The 25941-nt window shown below is 40.2% G+C and overlaps 3 protein-coding genes across 6 annotated transcripts; 1 reads left to right on the top strand and 2 right to left on the bottom strand.

The window, feature by feature from the left end:
* Window positions 1-420: 420 nt before the first annotated feature.
* Window positions 421-12655, bottom strand: LOC135583787 (transcriptional corepressor LEUNIG-like). 2 transcript variants are annotated; one of them, XM_065154251.1, is made up of 19 exons: window positions 12508-12655; window positions 12207-12402; window positions 11745-11842; window positions 11543-11652; window positions 10424-10732; window positions 10251-10336; window positions 9886-9973; window positions 9744-9819; window positions 9369-9418; window positions 7979-8293; window positions 7672-7860; window positions 5511-5753; window positions 5283-5400; window positions 5055-5179; window positions 4793-4942; window positions 1918-2073; window positions 1634-1750; window positions 1154-1360; window positions 421-794 (listed from the first exon to the last, which is right to left on the bottom strand). In XM_065154251.1, exons 2-19 carry the CDS (start codon window positions 12236-12238, stop codon window positions 651-653), a joined length of 2613 nt encoding a protein of 870 aa, XP_065010323.1. In that variant the 5' UTR covers window positions 12239-12402; window positions 12508-12655; the 3' UTR covers window positions 421-650. The 2 variants fall into 2 exon arrangements, with proteins under 2 accessions (XP_065010323.1, XP_065010324.1); XM_065154252.1 differs by having other exon boundaries at window positions 5055-5164.
* Window positions 12656-14099: 1444 nt separating this feature from the next.
* LOC135640043 (probable sodium/metabolite cotransporter BASS2, chloroplastic) lies at window positions 14100-20089 on the bottom strand. Of its 3 annotated transcripts, none has more exons than XM_065154141.1 (13): window positions 19416-20089; window positions 19208-19313; window positions 18912-19035; window positions 18742-18783; window positions 18497-18610; window positions 18346-18408; window positions 17430-17557; window positions 16365-16446; window positions 16196-16247; window positions 15474-15571; window positions 15002-15163; window positions 14443-14532; window positions 14100-14352 (listed from the first exon to the last, which is right to left on the bottom strand). In XM_065154141.1, the coding sequence occupies exons 1-13, from the start codon at window positions 19570-19572 to the stop codon at window positions 14275-14277; spliced, it is 1296 nt and encodes a 431-aa protein (XP_065010213.1). In that variant the 5' UTR covers window positions 19573-20089; the 3' UTR covers window positions 14100-14274. The 3 variants fall into 3 exon arrangements, 2 of the variants coding, with proteins under 2 accessions (XP_065010213.1, XP_065010214.1); XR_010497137.1 differs by having other exon boundaries at window positions 14139-14352; window positions 14443-14573; window positions 19416-19704; XM_065154142.1 differs by lacking the exons at window positions 15474-15571; window positions 16196-16247.
* Window positions 20090-23259: 3170 nt separating this feature from the next.
* Window positions 23260-25022, top strand: LOC135640042 (molybdate transporter 2-like). Its single transcript, XM_065154139.1, has one exon. It carries the CDS (start codon window positions 23494-23496, stop codon window positions 24895-24897), a length of 1404 nt encoding a protein of 467 aa, XP_065010211.1. The 5' UTR covers window positions 23260-23493; the 3' UTR covers window positions 24898-25022.
* The last annotated feature ends 919 nt before the right edge of the window (window positions 25023-25941 follow it).

Here is a 25941-nt window from a genome sequence, read left to right as displayed (position 1 = left end):
TATCCAAACGTCGACGGAAGAAGATGAGTAAATGATGATGTTGACAATAAAGATGCATTTTTGAAAGGTCAAAATAGTTTACATCTCTTAAAAAAGCCCTTCAAGAAATCCACCTGAAAGGCTATCATGAATTCCACCTAAAAGACCTTTTACCCAACTTGAAATCAAACATAGATACAAGCAACTCTGATTATGGAAGCTCAAAAAGACAGTAAAGATGCTTGTAATTCTGGATAAGAAGATACAGACAGGGGACTGACATAGGAGAATTAGAAATCAATGTTTGAGAACAAGAGAGCTTATCCCTCGTTTTTTCTTTGCTAGTTGAAATCGTTGTATGATACAACAACCATGTAGATGATCGTACAACAACCATGTAGATGATCGGAAATTAATCAAATCGCACCCGGGCAAACGATAGCAGACCAAGCAGAAACCAATGAATGGGATACAACACCTGGTTAATACAATATCTGTTTAACTTAGTAATTGAGACAACCTAAGATAATATAACATGAGATTTCATCATATCTCACAGAAAACTACAGTCTTTCTTGACGCCACCACCTGATGTCAAACATGAACAAGGAGATTGCAGCCTCTGCAGTAAAGTCATGGTCACTTTACAACACCATCAGCTAGCTCAGAGGTCACTTCCAGAGCTTGACACACTTGTCATGACTTGCAGATGCTATAACTCCGGTCACATTTGATACTGCCAACGCTGCAATCAAGCCATCGTGTGCAGTAAGAGTCATGGTCTTGTTCTCATTCATGTCCCAGATTTCCAGCGACTGCACAGAATCAATGACTTAGGTTAGCAGTCATTTGATCGTTTCCATCACAGCACAACTTCAAAAGATCAACAAATAAAACATATGCTACGCAAAACCAAACCTCTCCCTAACTATCACTCTACATGCTCTAATTAGGACAATTTCTGTTCCTAAAATTCCGAGGTGATCTCATGCCCATGCTACATGCATACTCTTTTGATGCAGAATCTGCTTTATTAAGGGTGGAGTAGATTTATAGATAGGTACTAAGAATGGTGCAAATTGAATCAGAGTGTTATTTCATGTACAATCTATAAATCACATGATTAGATGCACAGATGAAAGCGAGTACCACTAGTAGTTAGCAGAAAACTTACCCGGTAACTACCGATAACAAGAAATGATGGATAGCTGGGGTGAAACACACACGAGTGAAACTTATTTCCATTACAACTTAACTCTTTCATACATTCCCCCTCACTTCCCAAGCCAAACGACCAAACTCTGACCGAGTCTTCACTGACAGAAGCCAGACAATCACCTGAAGAGTTCCAGCAGATGGAACCAACATGTTTTGTATGTCCCTGTAGTTGAACAGTGATGTCAATAGACTAAATGCTGTTTGGATAACACGGTAACAGAAGTTTGAAATTATCAAGAAGATATGGATAGTAAAATGGTGAAAAATCTGCATAAACTAGAGAAATAAAAAAATAATACTCAGAAGAGCATATACTTGATTCCCAATCTAATAACTGTCACTAGTGAAACTGTCATGTGCTTCATGTAACAAACAGATAGCCAAGAAGTTTGATGTACTTCATTGCATACTTGAGGTTCCAGATATGATAACCAACCTGTAGTAAATGTCTGCGAGCTTGTGTCTCAACATCTAGTACGCATATGGTGTTCTCAGCAGCAACAGCAAGATACCTACCCTGACGAGGTTGAAACCTCATTTGTGTTGTTCCACCCTGTGTGCACAAAAAAAAAATTGAAATAGCAAGTGGAAGAATCTTTAGATCAAAACGAACACAAGAAAACCCATTCAAGTGTTGCATTGGTTACTTTACCAAATAATAAGAGGGATTTCTCAGAAATAATTTGAGCAAAAACAAAAGACAATAGCACTGTTTCATACCTTAAAAACTCCGGCACAGTTACCATTATTTATACTCCAATAACGCATTTCTCCATCGCCATCACAAGAACAAATGAGATCCTCTTTACTTGGGTGAAAGTCGAGAGACATGACAGAAGCAGAATGGCCAGTAAAAGTCCGTAGTGAATAGCCTGGCTGTAGCCAAACAACATGTTAAAATAGCTGAATAAAGATAAAATCAACAACCTGACAAGAAAATAAAATATCGACATTGTACATGATGGTTAACAAATCACAAAATTCTTCTGCCTCTCTGAAATTCCTTAAGACCAGATTGCTTCAGACTGGTCCAGTCAAGGGGTGTAAGACATTGTTCTTTGTTCAGCTGGTTTTACAAAAAGAAGTTTGGTGCAGCAGTATCATTGTTCAGAGTCAACCAAAGTGAAGATTGTGATGACCAAAACCTTAATAAACAAGATTCCTAGTATTTTTTAATCTGCCTTCAGGGGCAACTTATATGAAGTCTGACCGAGGGACAAAATAAATTTCAGATAATTTTCTCCCAATACTAATCCAATATTTACTAGACAGAAGTGTGATAAGGTACTTCTAAGATCTTCTATTAAAGATGATGGCAGTTGTGCAGGAGTGGCCATTTTTTGTCCTGGTAGAGCAACTTGAAGGATATTACTCTCCTTGATATGAATATCCAGTTCCTGGTGCTTGACAATAAGATTCACTGAACATACCAGACAATATAACTGGAGGGGAAAAAAAAATTCTAGCTAACCTTAATGCAACGACTTCCTCATAACAATAAAATAACTTAGAAGAAGAAGATTAAGCAACATATTCTCAAGAAACATACAAATGGGGCATCATCTTATCTAGCATTTGCCAACTCATGGTCATATATCTATATTATTCCAATGGGATAACTCCTTGCAAAGCTGTAATATACTTGACCTGGACTAATAAACCTCAATAATATGTTGCGTGTAATATACCCATGAGAAAGATGATATTAACATGTGGTTGATTCCACTGTTAAACTTTGCTTATTGACAATTAAGGTACTCTTTTTTATTCCGTAAACGTTCATACTTCATAGAAACAAAATTGTGTGTGGAAGACAATTTGAATGTGCAACCTCAAACACAAACTTTGTGCCATAATGAGTGTGCTTATTTCTAAAATGTAATAAATTTTCCCTAATAATGAATGCACCAATCCCGTATGCCTAGAAGAAATGGAATCAAACCACTTGTTTACAACTCTTATTATTTGGTACATATTTAAGATTTATAGCAATTGACAAATTTGTGTAATCTAAACCACGTTTCCTTGTGATTATCCAATTTTATATTTTGGCAACGTTTATACTAGGTACTATAAATAATGAATTTAAATAATCTTAAATAACTAAGAATATTGCTTTTTACAAAACTTAATGATAACAAAGGATCCATGTGGCTCATCTCGAATAGTTGGGACATTACAGTTGTTATTGTAGCATGTCTTGTCCTAGTTCTATAAAATTTTCTGCGATTATTTAACAAAGTTTCATCTATAACCGTGTTAAGCATTCAACCATATAGTCTCTATATATCATTGAAAACCACATAAAACAAGTATCATGCTACATCCTCGTTATTGCTTGTTTTTGTTCAACAATGACAAGTAAGAGAAATAATTTGTAGTCTAGCAAAAAAAAAAGTTTAGCCCTTTCCTTAAAAGAAACCCATTTTCTCTTTTCAAAGATACCATTTGACAATATTTCCTTATCCAAAATAACCATTTGTTGATTATCTCAGACATAACTAAATGCATCCAAGGATGAGCTTGTCTGAAGCTGGAATGTGTGTGGGTCTGGTGAAGTTTGTGGAAGGTGTTGCACGGGTTCTGACAAGACCAGGTCATCACAGTATGGACCCCAAGTCAACTAGTGTGCCAATACACACTTGGAAACACATAAGACAGACCAATGGCCAAGCAGCTGGCTAAAAGAACAGCCAGTACGTCTTGGTATGGCATTCATGTATGTCATGTTCATTGAGTTTAATTACTCATGGTGATCCATTCATACTATCCCTTCCAAGAGTATAATTCTTCCAAGTCTAATATACTGTGGATTATCTTTAAACTCCAAACTAAATAGCAAAAATAGTCCAAGGGATCATTTGTCTAATTGCATCACATAGTTGTACTACAAGTAAACAATGTGAAGGTCCTCCAGTAGATAGATATCCATCACAAAGGACAATTTACAAATGAATAAAAAACCGCCAATAATATCTATTACTCCTTGGTGGTTGTCATTGACTTAAGAAGTTACAAAACTTCAGAAAGATTTTATTATCACGCTGGAGGAAACACAGGGATAATATAACTTTTGTTGACAATATGTGGGAAACCTCAATGCCCTAACCTCATTTTAAGCCAAACCAACAATTATTTTCTGCATTCACTAGTTTTAGTATAAAGTATAAACATCAATTCAGGAAACTGGCAAAAGATACTACAAAACTTATTATTTATTCCATCACAGATGCTAAGTTATATGAGACAGATTTTGATAGATTCAGTTATTTACAGATTTTAACTCAATCTAACTAAACCTACTAGCCTAATAACTTTTACAATGTCCTAGCAACATGAACCAAATACTATTAAGTGCAAGTTATTACGATAGGCAACTCATATATTATCATTGTAGATCTTGAAATATCACAGAGAGAATGAAATATTTGTCCAGAAGTGATAAAGCAACAGCATACAGAGCAGAAATGAAAGTACGAGTGCATACATCTAAAAATATTCCGAACAAACCATAATGATGTCCAAATGACAAAACAGATGTTTTTAATAAAAAGTGTTGCATTATAGCATGAGAAGTGAAGCACTTAAAACTAACATTATCAACATCCCAGACTCTGACAGTCTTGTCAAATGATGAGGTAGCTAGGCGTGGCATGCTAGGACTAAAACGAACATCAGTAATCAGCAGTGTGTGCTCCTCCAGTGTTGATTTGAGTTTTAAATCATCAGCATGCCACAAAACAGCCTGCATGACAAATCAGTCACCTTAAGTAGTTGTACATATTTCACCATCAAGATGGGAGGATATGACTCCTAATTAGTAACAAATGATTGTTGGGCCATCAAATCTCTTTGACCTTTTTATCATGGCCTCCAGTTGCAAGGAGCTTTCCATCTGAGGAGAAGTGGCAGCAAACCACTTTGTTTGTACTTGCTTTGGCTGATGAGATCACATTAAACATGAAACCTGAAAGAGCAATTGCTGACATCAGACAGAGCAAAGCGGTCATGACACTTACAAATTTCAACCTAATTCATGTATCTGAGAAACATGAACAAAGAAAAAGATCGAAGAGATATAACACCTTTTGCAGAATCCATAGAGCGACCAACCACATCTCTTGGATCAGCATCATCATGAGATAGAAATGACTCCACATTATCATCCAAAGAAGCATCCTCCACAAAACGATCCATGTCAGCCTGCAAGCCAATTACTTTGTCATCTAACCATCAAAATGTAGTACAAATAGATCTGAGCAAGGTGGGATGTCAATGATCAATAAGCAACAACAATATTCCTGGAAAATTACCAACTGGTTGGTTGGAGATGTCAAAGAACCAGGCCCATCACCAAACATAACCAAAGGCTTAGATGAGCCACCATTATGTTGCAATTGTGTCATTGATATCACATCTCCTGGTGTATGAGTTGATGGTGTTGAGGGTGCAGAGCTTGGAGAAGGCCCAGCTGTATTTGCAGTTCCTGAGCTATTGGCAGGACCTGAGGATGACACAGGCTGTTTTCGTTTCCGGCCGGTTTGATTATTTGAAGTCTACAGTCCATGAAAAACTAGTTGCTACAAGTTAGAGGAAAATAATAAACATTTCAATATTTAAATGGATCTGAAATTTTGTGATTCACTTAAAGCAACTTCTTTTCTTTTTCCACACTCTCAATAGTAAAAAAAAAAAGTGTCAGGACAGCCAGATTCCATAAGTTACTTCTAAAATCGAACTGATCTGATCCAACAGAGCAATCAATCATCTAAACAAACTAGTTATGCTGATGATCCAATAATCTAACTGACCATTTAATCTGATCTATGCCTATGATGTAGAACAAACTCTTATGTCAGTTATAATTTAAGATGAGCTATAATCTTAACATATAGGACAAGTTCATGATAAGAAAGTTTTTTTCTTTGGGGATAGAGAAACAGAAGAAACATGAAAGAGATAATAATAGTGAAAGATAGTTACAACAAAAGACAGTTTAGATCAGGGATCACCGTTTCGCCCGGACCAGTGTGAAGAAGGCAGCGTGTACCAGTCCGAGCATTGACCGGTACGCGGACCCACCCCGGTCTGGTCCGCCGCATTAGAGAAGTGGGAAACCCTAATTCCCACTTCTCATGTGAGCGCCGTAGATCGCGAGCGTCATCTCTGATGCTGCAATCGATGCTTCTCACGCAAGCGGCTATCAGACCGGGGTGCGATCATTACCTCATTGCACCAGTTAAGTCTTTCTCCTCTTCCTCTTCCTCCTTCCTCTTCCACTGCTTCCTCTTTTTCCCTCTTTCTTTCTCCTTCCTCCATTGTCCCTTCCTCTTCTCCCTATTTTCTTCCTCTCTGAAACACCGATACTTACCGGTGTACTGTGTCAATACACTGGTACAGATCGATATGTACCGCCCCGACAAATCTCCGAGTTGGCTCTGGTACCCGATTTGATAAACCCTAGTTTAGATTAAGTCCTACTCAAGAAAAAATCTCTCAGCGATGAAAGCCCCACACCTATGCATATCTCGCACATGGATGATGAAATTATATCATCAAGAAAATAAATATGACCTCATATCACTCAACCTTTCCCAAATAAAGAAGACTACAAGAAAGAAATTGCATCCCATACATAAGAAAAGAAATAATCATTTCATCTTTCCTTCTTAAAGGATGATGCATTTTCAAATTTTATTTACCAGGCAATCTATCAAGTGTTTGCAGGAGCTGTATGCCAGTCCCAGGCTATGATACAGCACCATTAGAATAGCAAGTGTCAAATCTGGACCCATCAACATAGAGGAATATGGCCAATGCAGCTCGCATGTGATCATCAATTAATCACTCAACACAAGAATTGGTTTTACCAAAAAAAAAAAAGTTATTCTCCGGTAGTAAGTGAGAGCAATGGTAGTTTCATCATTTCACTGAATAAATAAATTTTTTAGGTTAAGGAAAATTCAATCAAGAATTTGGATTTTTTAGACAAATCTCCATTTCATAAAATACAAAAAAGGGCCTAAACATCAAAGGCAAACTGTTTTTACACTAAAGCAGAACTAACCATGCAGTCCTAACCTTTTATCTTATTAGCATACGATCTTCGGCATTTGTATCATGAGCTCCTATTTTCAGATTATAACAACAACATGAGATGCTTAAAGATTCTGTATGTGTTTCATTTGTCAAAAAATTCACAAGGAGAGTAACAAAAAACTGATTATAACCCTAAGAAACAAAGACGGAAAAGAAAAAGATATTAACAACCAAGCAATAACAGAAAATCAAGTGAAAAATGTGTCATCTAAGCACATCAAAATCTCAATATGACAGATCTGCTTCAGACATTATAGAACTATAATTGAAATTTTCACACTAGTGAAAACCTTCACAATCTTTATCTGTCTCATATAAACACTAACAACAGATTAAAAAAAAATTGTCAGTGCCAATATAAGGTAAAAGATATACCTGATCAGTCCCTCTAAAGGAATTTGACATGCTTCCATCAACTGTCATACTGGCTGTTCCAAGTTTTTCCTGATGAAGAAGGTGATTTGAATTTTGTGATTGATGACTTGAAAGAGCATGTTGTTGAAGCTGCTGCTGCTGTTGTTGACTGCTGCTGCTTTGCTGTCGTGGCTGCAACTGAGCTATTTTCTGTTGCAAATACAAAAAGAAACAAGATTTAGACGGTTGAGATTTTTGTTTTTATCCATGCAATCAAGTAACGGTGTGAACAATGAACTATAATCATTGCAGAAGGAAAAGCTGTGACCTTTATTAGCAAATCTGAATCTGTCCGGGACATTAGAGGACTTGGAGTTTGCATGGAAGATCCCACATTTGGAATGACATCATTAAGGGCATTTGACTGGCCATCCTTCCCCAAGACCATGTTCCTGTTATGCAGAAGCATTCTTAGCCTTCTGTTATCAATATCTGCAGCTGATGGAGAATTCAGATTTTGCTGTGCCTGAAGCAGTAGCTGCTGTTGATGCGGACTTAGAAACTGGAGTTGATGAAGCGACTGAGGTGATTGCATAAATGACTTTTGCTGTTGCAAAAGCCCTGGACGAATTTGATCTAGACCCTATAAGTTGAAAAAGAATTAAATGTCACTAGACATATTTTGCATTCCAGTAATATACCCAAAGTCCTAATCGAAGAGTCCAACAAGAGAAACACTAAGCTAAGCTGATCCCTTCATCCAATAAACACAGGAAACAAATAGATATACAGCCATGCTGCCATGCACACAAATATGTAACTAGATCATTGCATAAAAGGTACCCAGAATGTAACCTCAACATATCTTTAATCTGAGGGCCCTCATTGCAAATTCTCTTTGGCTCCTTTGGAAAAAATCATGATGAACATCTACACCGCAACCACCAAATCCAACCATTCACTCTATGGAAAGCTATTGGTATCGCCAATGATTATATTTCTTCATTCAGAATTCTTAAGAGGATGCAGGGAGGCCTAAGAATCCTTGTAGGAATGATTCACCTGCTAGTTATAGTTTGTTGTTGGAATGTCATGGGTCCTCCAAAACTAACACAAGACCTGCAGGAGTTGGTTATTTTTCCAAGAATTTCCCAGGACAAAAAATAGCAGCTGAACGCCGTACTCACAGGGCCCAATCTCCTACACAAGAAGGAAGTTTGGTAGCCAAAGAAGGCCCCTTTCAGAGTTCAGAGAGAAGGAATTGCAACTCGTAGGTAAAATCAGACTCTTTACAACTTATCCACATCCCTGACCATTTACAAGAACCTTGGTGGTCTTGAAGAGTTTGCTATAGACATTTTCTATGAGGCACAGAATGTTAAGGTTATGCAACGGCCTCATATTTCTGTCTTGTAATCAATCTTCTCATGACCTAGCTAACCTCCCTAGAACACAGGAAATGCCACGAGTGCGAGGACCTGAAGATGCTAGCAGGTAGCAATCACTAATTTTGGGTTTAAATTTGAACTATGCGTCTTTGATTGAGTGAAGGTTATGTTTTCTTTCTTTCAAAAAAACACACAAACACACAAGGCAGAAAAAGAAGAACATATTGCATAAATTTTCGAGTAAGGAAATACACATTTTATTTACAAGAAACAAGTATAACCAACAAGAATTAGGATTTCTGGATTCAGATATCACAAAGGCATACTTACATTCAGGGGCCAGCCTTTCAGAGTCAGATTGTTGCCAGCCTGATTAGGCCCTGTTAGAGGAGTACTTACAATCAGTTCATATGCTCTACAGAAGAAACACTGAGTTAATCTGGAAGTGTTTTAAAATAAATGGTGTTTGGACATTAAGTAACACAAATGGTCACTTAGAGAAGCTAAGCATATAAATATGTTACTTCCTCACACTACGTATCAGAGCCCCTTGAAATTAGCTCAAACAACATATTAAATCAGAAGCATGCAAGTAAAGAATCTAGATATGAAATTAAGAGACAGCAACCAAAAAAGCCTCGAAGAATCAACCAAAAGGCACCATAATTAATTTTACAAAAAAATCAAACTTTTAGAGGAGACTACCTGGAACTCCAATTAATGAAGCATCAGGACCTGCAGCTCTGGGGTTCAGAACTGGACTAATCTCACTCTTTATGTCCTGTTCATGTTAGAATTATAACATTAGCAATACATTATGAAACAATGTCATGTTTATAAAACAAACCTGTGATGATCCAGGAAGCTGTTGATTCCTAGCCTGAACCTGCTGCAGAGGTCCTGATAGACCACCAGCCGAACCATGCAAAACATGCCTGAAATGGAAGCATTTCATGACAGATCTCAAAATCTATTTACAGCACTTTAAATCTAAAACTAAGCACCAGCAAAAGCATGCACAATAACCAGTAAACGGTTCAGAAATGCATAGGTATTAAACGGCACAATTTGCACAAATGCATATCAGGACAATATACATGGGTCTTGGTGTCTATGTCTGTGTTGACATAGACATGTAATTATCAAATAAAAGTGCAAAAGTCTGCTGCAAACTGAGCACACACTAATTTCAAAATTGTTAACTGAGCATACCCTGAAGGTTGTCCAGGGCCTGCAGCTGACTTCAGCAGGGAAGCATGGTTTGGGTCCATGACCTGACCCACATTTTCACCAAATCTCTGCAAAAAGAACATAATAATTTGTCGATAACATGGAAGATGCACATCTCAATTCTCAAGGGAAACAAAACCATCATTCTGGAGCACCTTAATCGATGCCTCGTCCAAAGAGTCCCTTTGAAGTGGCAACTTCAGCCGTTCCTCGTACATTTTTGTTGCCAAGGCATTAGCTGTTCCAGGATTCTGGCGCATCAAGGGATCAGCACTGACAAGCCCACTGGCATTGCCATTCAAAACCTGAGATCCCTCTCTACGCTGTGGCTGCTGCTGTTGTTGATGCTGATGCTGTTGCTGCGCCTGCCTCTGCAATAAAAGTTGTTGTATTTGAATTTGTTGCTGCTGCTGCTGTTGAGATGGTTGCTGCAGTTGCTGCTCTCTTGCCTTTAGATGTTGAGTCTAGCAACAAAACCAACATGGATGTTCAGACTAAAAAGATCACAGGCAATCTATTTTATGGACCAGCACTTTACATATATACATAAATATATATAGGCATGTATGTGTGTCAGGTTCCAGAAGATGGTGGCAGTCATAAGCTGCAACTTTTTTCTCAATGCACTTCTTGATTGAAAACTGTGTGCAAAGTTTCTCCAAAATAGTATAGTGAATTCCAAATTGTTATTTTTATTGTTCTTGCTGCTAGCCACCCAGACGCTGATGGGAACCTTTTGCACTAGGTTACCCTTGTTCTTATTGCTTCCACTGTCATTGAGACGGTTGCTGTTGTTGCTGCTGTATTTCTTTTAAAACTTGAGTTTGGCATCATAATTCAACTTGGATGTTTGAATCGATTGCCATTAATTACATTAAACTAAGGGAATACAAACTCTATTCCAAGGATCAGCATACAAACTCTATTCGTGGGCATCTTTATCATTTCACCTTAAATTTCATCTAAGAAAACCACCTGGCAAAAGCATTTCTGGTAGTAAGACAAAAACAGGAGGAAACTATATCTTCCAAATTGAGCTTGCAGAATCACTGTTGTTAACTGGAATGTTTGTGTAGGTCCTCTGACAACAAATAGAGACTAGACAGTAACAGAATAGTTGGGCCATGGCCTTGAGCCCCAACATGCTCCAAAGTAGGCACTAGAGACAACAATATTAGCACAAGCAAAGAGACCCAGGTAAATGAGAGACACTTTTGTCAAGGCTTCATGAACTTTTAACACAACATACTGGGACGAGAATTAGAGAATATTACCTCGATGTAAGAGGCAGCAGCATCAGAGTGTTTTTCGTTTGTCCTTGCAATAAAAATATCCCAGAACACAGACCACCACTCGAACAGAAAACCACCAGGAGCATCAATAGCTGAGAAAAGGCCAATCCCAGTATTCAATCTATGAGCGGGAGAACTCCAAAGCATAAACACCACAAGTTCCATTAAACGCTACGCAACCTACCCACTGGATCCGACGACACCTTGGCTTCAGCTTGAAAGGACTTTGCAGTCGCCTGCAGGTCTCTCTTCATCAAATAATCGTAGATGTACACATCCAACCTGGTTCCCCAGTATCAGAAAAACACCAAATTTTCCATCGGTAGAAGAAAAAAGGGATGCAAAGGTGCCCACAGAACAAGAAAAAACCAGATATGGTCCACCGTGAAGCAAGTCTTCAACAACAACAACAACAACTCAGAAGTGCAGAGAACTAAAATCATCAGGAGCAAATCCATTCGTTGGTAATCGAACAACGAGCAGACATCCAAAAAAAGCCAACAAGGCCGATAAAAAAAAGAGTTTTTTCCAGAAAGAAATCGAGGAAACACATCACGCTGCTCGAATCCTGAAAAAACCCAAACGAAGGACCGAACAAAGAGGGGAGCAATCAAGCAAGTCCATAGCCTAACTAAACAAAACTCACATCTTATCAGCTTCCCAATTGGTCTGCGACATGATTCCAGGACCAAGTCCGCCCTTTTCCGAGAGCTCAAATCTCACTCAATCCACCGGCGGCGAGATGTCACGGCGTCTCCGCTCGGCTCTGCTTCCGCAGCGAACGGCAACGGATCAAATCGACAGACCACTCCTTCCCCCCTCTTTCTCCTCCCACCCAAACCCTAAAGATAACGGAAATCATACAAGATATACGATTAAAAAATGAGAGAGAGAGAGGTCTTAAAAAGAAGTTGAAGATTAAAAAAAAAAGAATACTATACAATTACATATAATAAAAAAAGATCAACTTCCGTGCAAGGGTAGCAGCTCCTCTAGTCTGATATGAACGACAGAAGTACATCAAAGAGAATGACCAGAAAATAATGCTTATTCTCCAAGACCGAGGCCTCTCTTCTTCGGATCGTAGTAGTGGACGATAGTGCGTGCAATGCACCATTTATCGGTCTGGGAAGAGTGCGGCCGATGATGACCCACCCGCCATGCCTGCGAAGGGGACAACAACGCGCTGTGTGACATTGAATTCTTTCTCCTTTTTGTGGTGGGATAAAAATGAATCCTTGCCGTTCATTCAATTATGTCCCATTAAATCCGCCTCTCATATGACAAATTACGTGTGTTACGGAGTGGTCCGACTTTGACTCTGTGATGTATTATTGAGAGAAGTCCTCTATCTAATTGCATGTCTAGATTAGTCGTTTAGCTCTGTCGTAAGGACAAAGTCACCTGTCAACAAAAGCGACCTGAAACCAATGGTTTTAGTGTCTTTAATTATTATTTTTTTCTTTGCGTGGAGCCCCTTTTTTTTTTTTTTTTGCTTTTCTCGAAAGGTATTCTCATTTTTTTTATTTAGTATATTTATTTCTTCTAATATCCTAAATGTCTCCCCTCCCTTCACTCGTCATCCAGTCGTGAAGCTCGTTTGATTCCATATTTATTTCCTCTAATATCATTGTCACTCGTTATCTCGTCGTGAAGCTCCTTTGATTCCATATTTATTTCCTCTAATATCATTGTCACTCGTCATCCCGTCGTAAAGCTCCTTTCCATATTTATTTCGTCTAATATCTTTAATCGTGACTCTTGTCTGTTACTATTGCAAGATGTACATAATCACATTATCAGTTTTCTTATTTTCACTCTTTTTAATAAAATTTTGTCTCGTCCCTTCTCACACTGATTGTGCACATACTATTCTTCTCTTTCTCATCTTTTTCGATCTCCCTGCTCTCTTTTTTATTCCTTACATTATCACCCTTGTCAAGAAATGATAAAACCTCAGGATGGGATAAAGAACATCTATTTTTTTTAAAATAAACAAAATAAATTCACGACAGTTTAAGTTCATAATTGAAAATTAATGTCTATTTACTCCAAATCAGTCCTTCTCGCATCCAAATCGACAAATGGTCTGTCGCTATGGGCTCCCTCAACCACGGATAGAGCCAAACCACCATCCCTCAAACACTGCTTAGCGATCACTCACCAAACTAAATTGTTTTTTTGGCAGAGATCGAGAACTAATTCTGACAGACATTTTGTAGAAAATGACTGCGACGTATATACTTACTACCTGTAAATTTTCATGCATATTTTCCTAATTTTCTAGGTGTGAATCAGAAGCCTGAGAGCAATTGGTTCGAGAATATATCCTACACCTTCTTCATGTGTATTTTTCCGTCAGATTGGATCATGTTCGAGTTTCTACTTTCCCATAGCAAATTGTAATTGGCCCCATCGATCGAAGAACGCTCATCGACGTTGGATGTGATAACAGCATCACGTAGTGCATCATCTATGGATACAAGTCATTGTTACCTTTGAATGAATAGAAGGCATTTGGAATAAACCAACAATGATCTACGATGAGCAACCATCTGTGATTTATTCAGATTAATAGTTTTGCAAGTTCAGGATGATCAAATACTACGAACCGAACAACAATCCGAGGGGGATCAGAGATGCTAGTTATGCATCTATAAATAAACAGCTTCAGGCTTTTAATGGCAACCGAGAACGAGAATCAAGCAGTTGCCTCACTCTTTGAAGTCATCTTTGTCATCGGCAGGAATCGGCTTGTTCCTCCAGAAAACAGCAAGAGCACTCCCACCAAGCTGTCAAAATATGAAGATGAAGCATGATTAGTCACCGTAAGAAAATGGTAAGAGAGTGCATGCTGATGAGGTATCAGGTGAAAGTCATACCACCATGAAGACAACGCTGACAGCTGAAGGGGCGGCGACAAGAGGATTTGTGAAATGCTTTTGGGCAAGCAGAAATCCTAGTGTGGAACTCTGTGCAAAGACGTGAAAAGGATGTACAGAAAATCAATACTCTGTGCAAAGCAGAAAAAGAGAATTTTTCAGTAATATTCTCGTAGCAGTCTCCATAAAGGCTCTTCTAGAACGTAAAGATCCGACAAAAATCAGTATCTAGAATTGATAACAAACGGAAGAGAGAGGTTAACAGTTGTTTTTCTCTTTACCAAAAGCTAACACTAATTTTTCGCTTATGATATGTGCAGTTGAAGAGAAGCCTTTGTTTTAAGCCACTAAAGAGATGAAGATGTTTGCAAAATATGTGTTCCCTTTGCATAGGTCTGCTAGTATAACTACAAGCAGAACAAGGTGTCCAAGATAACTGCTGTTATGAGTGTTAAAATGTTTAGAATATTGCTGTAGAATCTTGAATTTTTGTGAATATTGAGTCCTGAGTTGGCACAAGTATATTTATCTTTCGTGCAACTTAAGTACATAAGTGTACCTGCATTCCACATTCTATGGAAATGGTACGAGAAGTGGATTCCCCAAACGATGACAATCTTGAGAACCAATGGCCAAGAGCAAAGGCTGCAGCATGAAGGAGAGCTACAGGAACAATCAGTTGTGCTCCTTGAGCTTTCAAGACTTCTGCAACTTGTCCAATCTATCGAACAATCAAATAAGAAATTATCTCTCCAAGAAAAACAGCAATTAAAGAAATACTTCAACTGATGCACAACAAACTAGGATTTTCTGCATTAAAAATGTTCTCCAAAAAGTCCCTTGTAAGTACGAAATGACTAATGATGCCTTTCTGATTTCTTCTTTGCTAATTTTTCCTATAAGACTAAGCTCAGTAACAATAAAAAAATATTAATATCATTAAAAGGCCAGCAATTCACACTTTAAATCAAATTCAGAGTTTCAAATATGTGACCTACTCCATACTGACTTGAATCCACTGATATACTTACAGGGATTGCACAGAGCAATGCAGTCAGGATAACCCCGATCAGTGGTGTAAGTGTGATCATTCGCTCAGTGAACTTCGGAAAATACTCATGTGACAGTACTGTCCAAAGAAGAATCCATTGCGTTAATTATCAGTTCTGGAAGACTACAAGCATAATGTTTAACAGTAAAACATTTTTTTTCTAAAAAGCTATATTTTGAGATTTATCTATGAATTATACCTGAATACATTATGTTTATAAAACTAAATTGATAAATGATGTATCAGCATGAGTGGCTACAATTCTATTCAAAAGCAAAATAAGTTGTGCTTACACTACCCTCATGATTCTTCCTCTGAGTGGAGATCCTCTACGGTACAAGGCTCTGGTCCAGTGTAAGGAACCATCAGACAGGAGATGTCAACACTTATGGAGTGCACCGTCTTTGATGACAATCCAGACAACGCACTAAAACCTCTAATTCTAGAATGATACGAGAGATTGAAAGCTACAGAGTAACTTGACTGTTGTAGAGTGGCAAAGATCAGAGAAGGGAGAGGTACAAGAAAGAACATGGACTTAAAAAATAGGGGTGCATGTGGCGAGGAACAAGATTATATTATAAGATTGACATTTTTTCCCATGCAGGTAACTGATTTACCCACTCATGCTGATGTTGCATGTTTAAGCTCTACTTTAAGAATATAATGATTTTTAGATGTGTCCCAAAAGAGAACTGTTACCTCCAACAATAGTGGGCACCAAAACCACCTGAAAAGTACTAATGGCCAATCCCTGAAGATAAATGTTTAGGTTCTATAATCATACTGTAAATTTGTTTAATACACAATATGACAATTGTTAAAACCACAAGATATGTTGGTATCTAACAAGAAGGTAACTTTTCCTTACAGCTGCATCAACGGGAACAAGCTGACCAGCAAGGAGCTTAGTGAGAAGAGGTGTCATGACTATAGCTCCAATTGTTGAACAACTGAAAGATTTCAAGAGCAATGATTGTTACCATGGTGGCCAGATTTTCAGTAACCTTAATTATTTGCAAGAGCAATTTCAGCATAATAAAGAAAAGTAAACATGAAATTCAGACTAGCTTGGTGTATAAAGGTTATTTCTAGGAATGACAATGTTAACCTGTGTATGAAAAAGATGGAGAATTATCCAAGCATGGCATCCAAATCTTAACACAAACTTAGCAACACATGATGATAAAGTTCCTCATAGAATGTGCATCCATCGATCAAATAAAAGTATCACTAACATAGCAGTTTTCAGTACCCTTAATTGAATCAATGGGTAATTCAGTCTCAGTCAAAGGATTGCACTTGTCAGGAACTATCTTGGCTTTTCAAATAGCAGACTATAATTTTTTTTTTCTTCAGAAGAATTTATGACATTGGACAGTTAACACTCATCTTTCATGATGTCTATGTTTCTCATACACTGACAATCAGCAACATAGGGGTAAAAACCCATACATCATGGGTGCCTGAGATATAATTCCTGATCAAAAAAAGACACTATTCACTAGACATAGATTCCCTTAAACAATTAACTTATTTTGTTTGAACCAGATACTTGCTTGTCCTGTGCCCACTCAATAGAGTATCATCAGCTCATCCAGACAATTATTCAAAATCCATTGCAACTTGTACTTCTCTTGCATGCATGGAACTTTATGAACAAAGAGCAGAGAGTAAAGATAAAAAAGGAACAAATACCCTCATATAGACAACAAAATACTAAACTTTTTTTTTGTCAAATGCCTCAGTGACATAACAACTTGTATAAATTAATTTTGTGCTGCTCATAGAAGCATCAACAGATGTCTTGAGAAAATGGATCCAGTGTCGGACTAAGAGACAATATAGGTTCTTAGATTATTTTGCAGCTCATAATGAGGGTCATCAACATTTTACTCTGGGTATAAGCTATTAGATAGCAACACAGAAAACTTACATTGTCATTAGGACAGAAAGTGCAACATTTCCTTTGGATATATAAGTCGCCACAATGGATGCTTGGCCTCCAGGACAACATGATACAAGAATAAGACCAGTTGCAAGAGGAGCAGATAATTTTAATGCCTGCGGCATAAGGATTAGTGGTATTCAGCACACCTAATTTGATGCAGCACAGCAAATACAAGACTAGCCAGACCCAATCTGATGCAGGTTAACCAAAGACACCATTTCAAGTTGTCATTTGTCAGCAACCTTGAAGAAGCAGAGGCTATATAACAAAACTAACTTGTGACGCCATTATAAAACTATGCTGGTCTTAGCTTTTTTAAGTTTTACCATGTTAAAACGCTTTACGTATGTGAACCGCAATATGCTTGAGAACTTTCTTAAATAATTTCGTGACAAACATTCTCATCTTTCCAAAACTATTCAATATGATAGAGGATAATTAAGATAAATTTATTGGTTTAAAATGTCCAGGACGGAAGGCTTTGTGAAGGTTCATTTCTTGCAAAGCTTGAATTTTCTAATGTTCCATTTCAACCCTTTATAAGTTACTGTGTTATTCGGGCCAAATGAAGAATGAGATTATTTAATCTATGCTACATGCTAACTTTTAGTTGCTTATGTTCATTATTAGAATATGATAATGGCTAACTAGTTCAGAAATCAAGGAAATAAACAATATGCTGACTATATGTGGCTTGCTCTAATTCATCTGAGGTTTACTATCAGTTTGCGAGAATAAAACATGAGTTTCAGCTGAGATCAAACAAAAATCTGAAGGATAATCTGCATTTGCGTCATCTCTTGGATCAACCTTTAATGTCTGAAACCATTGCTATAGATGAAAAGGAAGAAAGAAAAAGTGCTGTTTAAACTTAAGATTGCCAGAGATAATGTGTCCATACCATAGCAATAGTGAAGCCTAGCATAGGTTTGATTAAATATTGTGCAAGGAATCCTACACCAACCTGCAAATAAAACATAAATAAAAGATGTGTGATAGTGAACATCAACAAATAATCTCCCTGGAAGAATCCAAGAATTGGAGCATCTTACCGTCCATGGGTTCCTCAAGCATCTCCTGAAATCCTCAAATGTGAGGGTCAAACCCATGGAGAGCATTAGGAATCCCAAGCCCACAGTGAAAAGGTCTGTTTCCAACCAGGTAACCTATAGATGGAAACTCGAGTCAAGAAGTTAGAAAGCTATTGTACAAGAAATAAAAATAGGGACATTATATTACACAAAGAACAAAAGCTAATCCAAATGCAAATGGCACTAATGGAGGGAATATATTTTACCATAGATGGCTTGTTTATGCCAATGATAGTGCCTAGCATAACCTGTCAAAGTAAAAGGAGTTAATTTTGATAGCTTCACTCCCTATAGCTTCAATATGAAAGCTGAAAGCAAGCTCAGGAATGCAGGAGAGGAGATTGATGCAGTTTTAAAGAGAACAATTAGATCATACCCAAACAGGGAAAAGAGTGGTAAGTAGCTCAATTATCCTCTCGTATTGGCTCATTTCAGCCACAGGACTATTCAGTATATCCCCAGAAACATTTGCTTCAGCTTTGCACAAAACTTGTCTGCTCCTGAAATATTAGTCCCCAATGAAAAGGGAAACCCAGCATCAAACAGATTTCTAGATTGTAGACAACACTACAGTGAAGCAGCAAAATAATAATGGTTCAGTTCTGATTTTGCATCTTAAATTGATTGTAACCCACATTATTCATAAGGTGAGCTAGATTAAAGGGCACATACCTCAGAACCGGGATGATGGCAGACGTCATCGAGCAAGCAGAGGCATCGCTCCTTCCTCTTCCTCCATTCGGCATCGACGACCCACTCACCAAGACTGCTTTTTGTTCTTCTCGGACGATCGATTTGAAACAGAAGAAACATTGAGTACCATGTTGGTGGCAGCCCAAGACAGAAGAAGACCGAGTTAGAGGGACAGGGGAGCGCGTACCACGACGGGGCTGGGGCCTGCAACGGGCAGGGGATGGCGAAAGGCAGAAGCCCTTGGCGTACAAGGCGGGGCGCGACTGAGAACCGCAGTCTCTATGGAGGATCCGGGAGATGGAGGCAACAGAGGAGGAGGAAGCCGTCGCCGTCGTCGTAGCCATCGATGTAGCGACCGAGTAAGAGGCAGGAAATCCTTCCGTCTTCCGTGGAAGAGAGGAAGGAAGGCCGGAGGCCAAATCAGCGCCCTAGTCTGTCGTAGAGCGAAGAAGGATAACGGGGAAGCCACACGCGTCGTGACACGACACTTACTGCCAGGAAACGCCGTTCGTCTCCTACGGGTAGCGGTGGTGAGAAATTTAGGGACCACCCCCGTGACCGCCACCGCACGAATGCCACGTTCGTGACGCGGACTTCGATCTCGGCTGCACCAGTGACGAAGTTTTGGTCGCACACCAACGCAACAAAGCGTGCAACCCTCATTTCAGCCATGGCCGCATTGATTGAAGTGTTGTAGGCAAAACTTGCACTCTTCCTCTCCTGTAGGAGACCCGATGCCAGAGATAGAGATGGGTGTCAAGAAGGTCCCTGGCCGACCGATCTCTGCGTCGAAGCTCCATCTCGCTGTCACGGGTTGCACGTCATCGGAGCGCCCCTCGCAGCTTCTTCTCCCCTCGCCACTTATCGCTACAGGTGACAGGCGGCTTTGCCGTGGAAGCGAGGCTGACCGTTCCCCCTTCGATCTGCTCCACAGGTCTTATTCGAGCTCATTTCTAACTCGATTGAAATATATAATTGAATCAAACTTAAATCAATTGAATAGACATAAATATCATCAAAAGCTTAATTCTCCTTCATGTTATTTTATAAATATCTTCTGATTAAAAAAATATGAGCTAATTAAATTATTTGATATAATTAGATGTTTTTAATATATTCATTTATATATTTAAAATTTTTATATTAAAATATATATAGTTACGAAAGTGAAATATTTAGCTTCATTTTACCTAGCGCTATCGATTTTACCAATAGAAGCACGAAAATAATGAGTAAAAAGATAATTTTAACATCTCGGTTATGTTTTCGGTGACGATGAATGACGATACTATTAGGGCTCATGAATGGCAGTTATAGATAAAAAGAAAAAGCGATTGTGAAAAGTGAGGTGATGAGTTAGATGTCGATGCTTTGTATCTGCATCGATGCCGCTTAACATATGTATTTATGTCGATGCAGTTGTAATCGTCGACATCTACATCGTCGTCTCATCTTTTGTTATCACTCTCCTTTCTCATTCCCAACATTCACTCGACTCGAGTGGCATCACTCTCCATCACTACCAAAAATATAATTGGAACATTAAAATTATCTTTTTTCTATCATTTTTATGTTTCTATCGGTAAAGCCAATGATATTAAAGTAAATGGAACTAGATGTTTTATTTTTAATATATTTAATATAAATTATTTAAATATAAAGATTAGGATGTTAAAGAAATGTAACTAGAAAGAATAATATATAATTAGCCCAAAAAATATATTTTCTTCAAACATAGACTTCTAACCTCACTTATTTTGGCTACATGACTATGATCTGCAAACCCAGTCCGATCTAAGCCGATCAAACGCACGAGTTCTGAGATCAGGTTGAATCCATTTGCCGAGCTGAATCTGACTAAGGTATCGAAGACAAACCAAACTTCATTATTATGTTTATTTACATAAAATATGTACGTCCATACATAATACTAATACACGTTTCATTTTAGATACGGAACCCGAACCCCCGAATCCAGTAAAATAATAGACACAGATCCAAATCCAGTGAAGGATCTGTCCGCCGTGAAATTAGATTGGATTTGTGTTGGATGCCATCCTACTCTTGGAAGATGGAAAAAAGGGGGAATTGCATATTTAGTTTGCAGAAAAGAAAAAGGAAGTCTCCGTTTGTACTACATGTAGTACAATAAACCCCAGTGTACCGCATGCAGACATGTTGGATATTTTGGTATCTTTTGACCCCACATGGATATGGACTTTTGTTGTAGACGACCTTAAATCTGATACCCCTTTCTTTGCTCTTTATTTTATATTTTTGTAATGAAAAAAAAATATTATTGATTAATGATCATTCGATATATTCTTCGATATGAAAAAAGAGGATAGATGCTAAGTTATATCTTTCTATATTATTATTATTATTATTATTTTCTCTTTCTTCTCCGGTCAGTCGCTGTTAGGCATTCGTTCAGAGGAGGAATTCAGTCAGAAACAAAACGAAAAAAAAATATGTGTGCACGCTACAGAGAGAAGCAACTGCTTCTGTAATGGATGAATGATCCGATCACAGGAGCAGCCGTGTGATGCCCATATGCTACATGTCCATCGGATCTCCGGCCACCGTAAGGCCGGGGAAGGTTCTCCGGCATTATGTTCTCCAAAGAATTCGCGTGCCAGGGTGGGCACCTCCTCTTGTCGCTCCATCGCATCGCCATCCTCACTTGTGATCCCTCCACGGCTCTCAGCTCTCCGGCCAGCACATTTCCGTCGCCTCCTCCGAGCCCCACGGTGGATCCGATTATGACGCATGCCGCCGTCGCGACACACCGGCTTCGCCAGCTGACCTCCTTCCTCTCCGACCTGCACGCACGCATGGTCTTCTCGTTGACATCAAGGACCGATCGATCCAAGCACGTATGAATGACCTAGAAATCATCTCAGTTACTTACCCTGGAGCAACAGTGCTACTGCTACTGGTCTCGTGGAGAGTTGTGAGCTTGGGAGGAGGAGGAGGAGGTCTGAGGCAGGAATGCACTGAGATGGCCATCGTTCCTTCGATCGGTTCCTGTTTGCAAGGAGGACCTGCGCGTGTTGCGCGTGTGTTTATGGCTGGATTCGATGGCTTTGCGAGGTCTACTTCGATGGTTAAATAGGGATTGGGGACTGAGGACTGGGGAGGTCGACGGTCAGACCACGGTAGGTGGTGGCCGAGGACACCGACGGTGGATCTTGGCAGACGGCACGTGGCCTCGCTCCTCCGAACGGGACGGCTTCTCTTGCTTGCCGTGTAAAAGTCACCCAATGGCGTGCGAGCTTAGTCGACACCTCGGATAATCTGGGTCCCACATGTGAGATATTATTTAATCCGAGAAAGACGTTAACCTCTCCCGTTGAGTTACCCTGATCGTGATTGGAGACGAAGGAGGGGTCCACGGTGGGCATCCGATCACAAAGCCGGGGTATCGAAAGTCGATCTCTGTTCCCCCAGACGAGATCTCATGGGTAACCTTTCCCAAGTCGATGACCTTCGATCGCCCACTGGCCATCAGATCATGATCGGACGGTCAATGGAAGAAGGCGATGAAATGGTAACCGGTCTTCGTTCCCTGGCGGAGAAAGTCCGCACCGAAGAAAGATGACTGCTAGAAAAAACAGCGAAAATTAAGGCGTACAGCAGAAGGTAAACATCGTCGTCGGCGTGGCGTCTGCAAACAGCTTAGCAGAACGCTTGTCTTGGACCTAAGCGAGAAGGGTTGCGCGTGGAACACACCAAGTGGAGAGGCTTGGCCGTACGTAAGAGAGTGACTCTGATTTGGATACGTATCTGACTTGTTCACGTTACCGTATGGGACGAAGTATAAAGATCCTGACCGTCCCTGCAACTCATCTAAGATCTCAACCGTCCCTATCCTTTTTAATCGGGAAAAGGAAAAAAAAAAAATATATATATATATATATATATATATATTCAGTGATTACAACTAAACTAGCAGCCCGTCCTGCGAAGCCCAAAGGCCAAAGCCCACGAGGTTGCTTTGCCTCCATCGGAGACCCGTTTGCCCAGATTCAATATACCTGGTTGGGTATCGTAAACTGTAAATGGATCCTTCTCTGGGCCGCGCACTCGTGGCCCACGGACGGGCAACCTACGCTGGCTAATTGTGCTTCCCTTGCCCCCCCTCCGGAATCGCAAAGGATAAGCAATGGCGGTGGTGGTGCACGTAATCTGACCTTTCAACCACGCCAAGCGTCGGCACCCCTGCTCTTCTTCTTCCTGCCTCTCCCTCGTCCGTTCCCACGGCCATGGCGGGTGACGCTACTACCGACCCCCTCCTCCCCCGCGCCGGATTCCGGGGGTGGTGCTGCCCCCGCTTCTCTGTCACGCTGCCCTCCCCGGCCGCCAGCTTCCGCCTCAAGACCACCGTGTGGGCGGAGCTGGGCGGCTCCGTCGGCGACCTCGGCACCTATATACCCATCGTCCTCGCACTCTCCCTCGTCAACCACCTCGACCTGGGCACCACCCTCATTTTCACCGGCCTCTACAACGCCATCACCGGTCTCCTCTTCGGCGTCCCCATGCCCGTTCAGCCCATGAAGTCCATCGCCGCCGTCGCCATCTCCGAATCCTCCGCCCACCTCTCCGTCCCCCAGATCATGGCTGCCGGCCTCTCCACCGCCGCTGTCCTCTTCCTCCTTGGCGCCACCGGCCTCATGTCCGCGCTCTACCGCTTCATTCCCCTCCCCGTCGTCCGCGGCGTCCAGCTCTCACAGGGCCTCTCCTTTGCTTTCTCCGCCATCAAGTACATCCGTTACGACCAGGACTTCGCCGCCGCCAAGTCCGTCGGTCCCCGCCCCTGGCTCGGCCTAGACGGCCTCGTCGTCGCCATCTCCGCCCTCCTCTTCATCGTCCTCGTCACCGGCTCCGGCGATGATCCTCCCCTCCAAGATCCTTCGACTCCCCGCCGCCATCAGCGCGGCTCCTGCGTCCCATACTCCTCGCGTATCCCGACGGCTCTGCTGGTGTTCGTGCTGGGCGTCGTCCTATGCTTCGCCCGCGACCCGTCCATCTTCGGCGACCTCAAGCTCGGCCCTTCCAGGATCCAGCTCGTCCGGATCACCTGGAATGACTGGAAAGTGGGCTTCGTCCGGGCGGCGATCCCGCAGATCCCCCTTTCGGTGCTCAATTCGGTGATCGCCGTATGCAAGCTCTCCTCCGACCTGTTCCCGTCGCGGGGGCACGAGGTGTCGGCCACAGCCGTGTCGGTGAGCGTGGGGCTGATGAACATGGTGGGCTGTTGGTTCGGCGCCATGCCCGTCTGCCACGGCGCCGGTGGGCTGGCGGGGCAGTACCGGTTCGGCGGCCGCAGCGGGGCGTCGGTGCTGTTCCTAGGGATCGGGAAGGTAGTCCTGGGGCTGCTCTTTGGTAGCTCCTTCGTGCGGTTGCTGGGGGCATTCCCCATCGGAATCCTGGGGGTGCTGTTGCTCTTCTCGGGGATCGAGCTGGCTATGGCGTCGAGGGACATGGCGAGCAAGGAGGAGTCGTTCGTGATGCTGGTGTGCGCCGCGGTCTCCCTGACGGGGTCAAGCGCCGCGCTGGGTTTCGGTTGCGGCATCCTACTCTTTCTTCTACTGAGGCTGCGGGAGGTGAACTGCCGCGCCCTGCTGCCCTCCACAAACAACGGCGACTGTGGAGGCGACCGCTGCTAGTGCTGGCCAGTGGCAAATCCAATATTATTATTGAACTTCTCATTATAAACTTGCAATTATTGGAATGAATCTTTTTCTGTATTATTTATATGAATTATCATAAACCTGCGATCATTGAGATTGAATTTTTGTTTTTTTGGTGTTTTCGTATATGAAAATTTTCCTTTTGCATCCATTAGATTGCATGGTTGTTTTCGTATCTACATGATGATGTGTACTATATGTGTCTTGTGCTAGGGATGAATTCATCCCTTTTTTAGCCTACCATCATCTCTTTCTTGTAATTCTTAGAATATCCTCATCACAAAAAAAAAAGAATCGATTTTTTTATCCTATGGACCCCTGTGGATTTTATTTTTTAAATAGATTTACATTGTTTTGATTAGAGTTGTCAAAAATATTATACTTCCTATTTATTTTCTTATTCCTAAATCGATAATGATATTTATATGAATTTTTTTTTTTATATCGATGACTTGATTTCTATTAGGTTTGGATCTATTTATCTTGATTATGATATTTTTGAATAATTTTGATGAAGATGCTACCGAATATACTATAATCGATATATGTTAGATTATATGATTTTATTTAATTATGTAAGATATATTATTGATATGATTATATTCTAATTACAATTGTTGATCAATAAAAATAAAATTCTTTAGAAGATGATTTTGATGGTAATAATTCTCCTAATTACTTAACACTTAGAAAGGGCATCTTAATTATTGAACGTGGATGCCATGATTTTATTGAGAGATTATATATTTTCGTTCGTCTCTTTTTAGTCTCGTAAATAATTGAGAGATTAGAGATATTCTATTTTTTTGAATTAGTTATCTTTGTTGATCAACATCGCTATAATTTTTTACGTTTACAAATTAGATAAAAGCTTTCTAAAGAGTATCGAGAAGATATGCATCATATATTTATTTGATCCATAGTTATTTGAATTTATTTTTTGATATTAAAATTTTTTATACAGTAATGTATTATGATTTTTTATGTTAACAGTATATTCATATTTGGTTATTTTTATTC

This window comes from Musa acuminata, chromosome BXJ3-6 (genome assembly GCF_036884655.1).
Source record: "Musa acuminata AAA Group cultivar baxijiao chromosome BXJ3-6, Cavendish_Baxijiao_AAA, whole genome shotgun sequence".
In the NCBI taxonomy this organism is placed as follows: Eukaryota; Viridiplantae; Streptophyta; class Magnoliopsida; order Zingiberales; family Musaceae; genus Musa; species Musa acuminata.
This window is presented reverse-complemented; position numbering and strand designations above follow the sequence as displayed.